This window comes from Mytilus californianus, unplaced genomic scaffold (assembly GCF_021869535.1).
Source record: "Mytilus californianus isolate M0D057914Y unplaced genomic scaffold, xbMytCali1.0.p SCAF_4, whole genome shotgun sequence".
In the NCBI taxonomy this organism is placed as follows: Eukaryota; Metazoa; Mollusca; class Bivalvia; order Mytilida; family Mytilidae; genus Mytilus; species Mytilus californianus.
The window spans coordinates 76,356,518-76,363,266 of record NW_026262690.1 but is presented as its reverse complement, the minus strand read 5'-3'; the positions used below and the strand labels follow the sequence as shown (position 1 = coordinate 76,363,266).

At 33.4% G+C, this 6,749-nt stretch overlaps 1 protein-coding gene across 1 annotated transcript; it reads left to right on the top strand.

The window, feature by feature from the left end:
* The first annotated feature begins 1,329 nt into the window (after nucleotides 1-1,329).
* Nucleotides 1,330-4,283, top strand: LOC127698741 (uncharacterized). Its single transcript, XM_052202389.1, has 2 exons — nucleotides 1,330-2,835; nucleotides 3,653-4,283. Exons 1-2 carry the CDS (start codon nucleotides 1,669-1,671, stop codon nucleotides 4,034-4,036), a joined length of 1,551 nt encoding a protein of 516 aa, XP_052058349.1. The 5' UTR covers nucleotides 1,330-1,668; the 3' UTR covers nucleotides 4,037-4,283.
* The last annotated feature ends 2,466 nt before the right edge of the window (nucleotides 4,284-6,749 follow it).

Below are 6,749 nucleotides of genomic sequence, written 5' to 3'. Positions count from 1 at the left end.
CTCGGTGTTACACAGGTGCTCCTAGAACGGAGGAAATAACTCAGAGAAGAAGAAGACAACCTAGAACACTGATGATTAAAACATTTCTTAGTGGTGCTAGTTTGTAGTATTTCTTTTTTTTTTCGAAAGGTGAGAGTCAAGTTCTGTCTCTGTGTGAGACGGATGCTCCAAAAACGGAGGAAATAACTCAGAGAAGAAGAAGACAATCTAGAACTCTCTGATGATTTAAAACATTTCTTCAGTGGTGCAAGTTATGTCTCTGTGTGATACGGGTGCTCCGAGAAAGGATGAATTTACTAAGAGAAGAAGAAAACAATCTAATGATTAAACACATTTCTTCGAGTTTGTTTTATTTATTTTTTTTGAGTGGTGCGAGTTTGATAGAGCAAGGACGTATATTAGATTATCGTCCTTGGGTAGAGTGATGCAAGTTGTAATAATTAGTGAGAGTGTTTGAGTGGTGCGATTTGGCCGCGGGCCGAATTGTCGGGCAGTACGTCGACTGAGCATGCGCGAAAGCGTATAAGACACGGATCGATAACGGTCTCCGAATTTGGATATTAGTTTTTCTCAAAAATTGACGTTTTCTGTGGAAAAAAGATTGTTTCAAATACAAATATAGGAAGTACAAAACACTACATTTATACGTCATATCACAAATATTTCCGACTTTGTATGGTTTCAGAGGAGTTTCGGCTCAATGAAATCGGCCCCTTCCTTTAGTAGTCTTGATAAGGATTAAAACATTTGTGTAATCGATGTTTTTTTTTTTACTTTGTGAGTTAATCGGTCCAGTTTACACATCAATAACTTATAGAAAAAAAATCTTAAAATTATTCGACTGCAATTAACATTTAGCGTCTAAATTAAATAACCAAAATGTCCATGTTTTCATTTATACCTCATATTTGTAATTTTAACTGGATATCAACTTTGAAAACGAATTATTTAAACGATTTTACATGCATTCTATACAATTACAGTCGCGGACAAAACAATTAAAGTGTGGTTCAGCTAAAAGGTTCCTTTGTAATTTGTTTGTCCCAGTCATGTAAAAATGTGATCACAAGATTCTAAATATACTTTTGGAGGGGAGGGGAGGGGAGTTTACAATCCTTGCCCAGCGCAGTGGACGAGCCAATGTATCTAAAAAAAATATTATACACTAGAAAAGCAGTTAAACTGAATATTTTTCTTCCAAACTTTAATTAAGAGTCCAATAGGTATGCATGATCTTACGAAAATCTGGGACAACACCTATTCTCTTTCCTTGAGCTCAGTTTTACCATCACGAAAAGGAATGAACTCTTAATTTTTTTGTAGATGGCATCGCTTCGTCAAATATTACCAACAGGCAGTACATTTCCACAAGATGAAGACGAAAGTTCTTCCTTTGCAAATCTGCTGTCCCATTTCCAAGGCAGTGAAAATGAGCTGCAAAGTATACTCCAATCGGAGCAAAGAAATCTATTTGTTGACGAGCAAATAACAAAGGACTTAAATTTTTCTCAGTCGGAACTAGACAGCTTAACGAATGAAGTCCTAGACAGTGACGAATTTTTGCAGGAATTTGAAAAAGTCGATATTTCTGACATTACAAATCTTGGACAAAGTAATGACGATGTAGACGAGTTTGTTGAGACTCTGGGTGCTACCTGTGAAGAATGTATGACGTATGAAAAAGTTCATCGGATTACACAGATCATTCCAGGAGACCACATAAGGTTTCACAGAAGAATCGTCGGTTTGAATGTTTATAACCACCATGCCATCGTTACTGATGTGCAGGCTGAACGGAATCAAAGAGTCGGAAAAATGACATTGATTCATTTTCAGAGAGATATTACACGAAAGTTTACGGTATTACGACAGACAAAAGAATATGACATGGAGACGGAGGAGGTCGACATTGTGCGGTACCAAGGGCGTCCATTTACACCTGAACAGATCGTGGACAGAGCAAACAAAATGGCCGACAAATTTGAACAGGATGACCATGCTGAATCTTACAATTTCTTTGGAAATAATTGCGAAGAAAAAGCAAATGAAATTGCGACTGGTTCAAAATTTAGTAACCAAGTATCGTCATTTGCCAATTACGTGAAATCTACCATTTCATGGTTATTAAAGCTATTGCTTAAAGGTGCAATAAAATTTTGCCAAGGAATAAAACCATTTATTAGAGGATTTGCTCATATAACTGTTATAGCTAGTTTACTCTCCATGGTCGACAGAATGGCAACGTTAAAGGATAAATTAAAGAAAGGATTGATGTGTTTAAAATGCTACGAAAAGGAAAACAGAAAAATTACGGTATCACTCGTATTTTGTTTAATAAGTATCGGTATATCAGTGATGTTCCATGTTTCCTGGTTCTATTTTGCTGTAAGTGCGGCTGTTGCTATTGCTTTACCGCTTGTTTCTTCATTTGTTATGGACACAATTATGCCCTTGATACAACCAGCATCAAAGATTCCAAAGCCAGTGGTGAAACGATGTAATATGATTCGCAATGGAGATGTCATTACCTTCCCTTATATTGGTCTTAATCATGAAGGCATTGCAACAAGAGTTTCCCCTTACAAGACCAACGATTTACACGAAGTAAAATTAACGCTTGTGCATTTTAACTATCCAGGTTTCTTTGGCACTCGAACTGTTGTCAAAGAAGAATTCTTCTTTGATTTGAAAAAAAATTATGTTTACGTGTACGATTTCCACCAGGAAAAACCTTTTCAGTCGCATGAGGTAGTTAAGAGAGCCTTAGACAGGTGTGGGGATCAAAACTTCTCTACTTTTTTTAACAGGTCTAGTCATCTATCAAGACACTGCAAGGTAAGATACAGAGATGTTAATATCTTTATGCAATTATAAAGGTTTACTGAAGAGAATATCTATTAAAGACAAACAATTTATTCTATTTTAATGAGTAAGTGAAGAAAATTCGTAAATGAAAATAACATTTTAAAAATTTTGTGCATCCGAAGCGTTTTTCTTGAAATATCTCATCAGTTACGCTAAGACCTAAAACTTTAAAAGCCAAAGATGTATTAGTTCATGAATACGTTAAGAGATATAAGACCAAAAGGGAATTTAAAAGAATAGCCAAATTCATCTAAGGTCAACTTTGCTTCAGAGAAATTGAACCTTGGTTCTTAAAGATTGATTTTTAAAATTTTCTAACAGAGATTTTAAGAAAAGTATGTGTTATAAATCATTTTATACCAGAGAAATGACTACTGAGCTGATGATATTATCGGGGACTAACAGTTCAGTCCAACAGTGGTATCGACCCAATGCCAATGCCAGTAAATGGAATATTTTGTGCGTCCAAAGAGCTTTTTTTCCCGATTTATCTTCATCTGGAACATTCACATTGTTTCTTTGTTTTACCTTATATATTGAAAACAGTAATAGATACAGATAACCTAACAGAAGTTAAAATTTCAGAATGTCATTATGATCTACTCTCTATCTCTAACAAAATTATCAAACGAGTTATTGCCCTTAAGATGACGATTTTTACAAGTTTTAGCATCTTTTACAGTTAAATTGAAAAACTTTAATTGAAAGAAAACATTTTTTTTTATACCGGTTGTCAAAATGAGCGTACGTACCCTAGCTAAGTGTTTTCATTTTTGTTTTCTTTTAGACTGGAAAAACTGAGCTTAAAACACTGCCATATAAGCAAGCTACACAGATAACAAATTTTTCCCCTGGAGATGTTATTGATTTTACATATTGTAGTCTGTCTCACGAAGCCGTAGTTGTCAAGGTAGAATATCCAGAAGCTATCAAATGTTCGGTGGTACATTACAACTATGATGGGATCCTTGGAACTAGGGCCATAGTAGAGGATGATTTCATTTTCAAACTTGCAGATCAAAACGTTTTCGTTCACGATTACACCGGATGTGATATTTACCTACCAGAAGAAGTAGTTAGAAGAGCAAAATCACGACTCGGTGAACAGAAGTTCAACACTTTCACAAACAGGTCAAGTCATTTTGCTAAATGGTGTAAAATTAAAGAATGAAGTTATTTGCAAACATTTACTTTAACAAAACTTAACATTTTAGATGTTTAGTAATGAAATCTGGTCAGTGATAATGTGCTTGAATGACAGCTTTCATTCTGTAAAGTTTAATACTTTTTTTCTGTTATCACATGGTTATTGTCTGTCTATAGTTAAATAAGTGCTAAAACAATGCTTGTAATGTTGAAACGTATGTGCGTGTATATATTTTGTTTATTAAATGACATAAAATCTTCTGTAAAAACCACATCAAATCATATCAATATACAGACCAGGGGCTGGTATCATGAAGCAATCTTAGTGCTTAAGATTACTTAAGATCGTCTTATCTGCTAAGAGTGTATCTTGAAGTTATCTTAGAATGATTGACAGCCCTTAAAACTCATGTTGCACTCACAACCCTAAGAGTTCTCTTTAGCCTTCTCGGAACGGTCTCTTAGTTTTAATCTTATCGACTGGGTATCTCGAACGTCGATAAACACCTTAAGATCGTCTTTGATTACACTTAGCAAATTTTAAGTGTATCAGCATTCTTTTTTTACTGAAAATTTAACACAAAATTCTAGGAGTGGTCAGTGGCACCCCTATCTCTCTCTTAGTTGATAAAATGGCGCTTGTAATGTTTTAGCATGTGCGTTCAAGAGAACAAAATAAGATATTCATGCCTTGTTCACACGTACATTTAATTCGAATTGAATTCGAATCGAATGCGAATCGAATTCGCTAATCGCGTTCACACACTTTTCTTTTTTTAATTCGAATCGAATTCGAATTGGCTAATTCGCATTATCCAATTTGCATTAGAAATGCGTTTTCGTTAATAATTCGCCTTAATTCGAATTAAACTGTGGTGTGGACACATTCTAAATTGTTATTCGAATTAAATTATAATTAATTAATTGATAATGCGAATTAAAAGTTAACGTCGTTCGGACAGTAAAGCGAATTTGACGCGCATTGCAATTCGTATTAAAATTTACGTTCGGACGTAAAACGTTTCGAATGCGAATTAAACTAATAATAATAATAATAATAATAATAATATCTTTATTTAGAGAGAGTAACTCATTTGGATTACACCAATTTTCAATAAGGCTCTCTTAATACAATAATAATTACATTAAAAATAAACAATACATATTCAATAATAATGATAAATAAAGATGTAATACAATTTAAATACAATAAACAATTATTATATATGGCATTACAGTACAAATATCATGGTAATGTTAAAAGTACATAGATTTGTAGTTATGTTTAAATTCTAATACTGTGTTTGATTTTTTAATTGAATTAGGAAGAGCATTCCATACTTTTGGTCCATTGTACGAGACACTAGACTTATACAACTCTGTATTTGGTTTTGGAATTATAAAATTATCTGAGGACGAAAATCTCGTATTGTATTTTTGGTTTGCAGAAGCTGATAAAATAAGACTGGACATATATTCTGGAGCTAAACCATGTTTTGCCTTATACATTAGTAATGATTTATGATAATGTATTCTTTGTGTAATCGGCACAATGTTACATTCGTGAAATAATTCGCTTGAAGGTTTGGTGTAATCATGTTCGTCTAAAATTATTCTTGCTGCCCTCTTTTGCAGTTTTAGTAAACTATCTAATAGAAAGTTATTACAGTTTCCCCATATTGAACAACAATAATCTAAGTGAGGTAAAACGTAAGCGTTATAGAACATTTGTCTAGCTTTGTGATTTAAATATTTCTTTATCCTTTTGAGTAAAGCTAAAGAAGAGTTAACCCTTTTTATGATATAATCAATATGAGAAGACCAGGATAGAGATGCATCAACAAAAATACCTAGAACCTTTTCACATGTACTTTCTTTAATTTGTTGTCCATTCATAGCAATATTAATGTTTTCATTTGATGTAACTGAAAGCTTCTGTTTAGAGCCAATACATATAGCCTTCGTTTTAGATACATTTACAGCCATTTTATTGTCATCACACCAGCGACAAATATCTTGTAAAACCGTATTAAGTTTATGACTGACACAACTTTTATTTTGTCCAATGACTGATATGGTGCTATCATCAGCAAATAAATCGGTGTTATGATTAGGATTAGACAAAGGAAGATCATTTATAAAAATTAAAAACAACACAGGTCCTAAAACGGATCCTTGAGGTACACCGGTTTTTTGTTTTTGTAAGTCTGAAAATGTATTTGAAATAGATACCATCTGATATCTGTCAGCCAAATATGATGTAAACCATCGTAGCGAAGTATAAGCAAATTTGTATTTGTTTAATTTTGAATAAGCAGTTCATGATTGAGAAGATCAAAGGCTTTTGCTAGATCTAGAAACACTGCCCCAACAAGATCGCCATTTATCCAATAAAGCTGTTAACGCAGTTTGACAAGAATGGTTTGCGCGAAAGCCTGACTGCATTCTATACAATAAGTTGTATTTATCAAGATACTTTACTAAGTGTGTTTTCACATGTTTTTCGAGGATTTTAGAAATGAGTGGTAAAATTACAATTGGTCTGTAATTAAAAACATCCTGTTTTGAACCTTTGTTCTTATAAAATTGTATGACTTTTGCCAGTTTAAATGAAGATGGAAAAATACATTTTTTAATACTTAAGTTAAAAATATGACAAAGTGGTAGTGAAATAGCATGAGAAGACATCTTTAAAAACTTTGCACTTATGTTATCAAGACCTGTTGCTTTTGATTCAT

Bases quoted from the DNA above. Each gene is read 5' to 3' on its own strand.
- LOC127698741 (XM_052202389.1), top strand. From the start codon at position 1,669: ATGACGTATGAAAAAGTTCATCGGATTACACAGATCATTCCAGGAGAC. The intron at 2,836-3,652 runs GTAAGATACAGA...GTTTTCTTTTAG, and splicing joins ATCTATCAAGACACTGCAAG to ACTGGAAAAACTGAGCTTAA.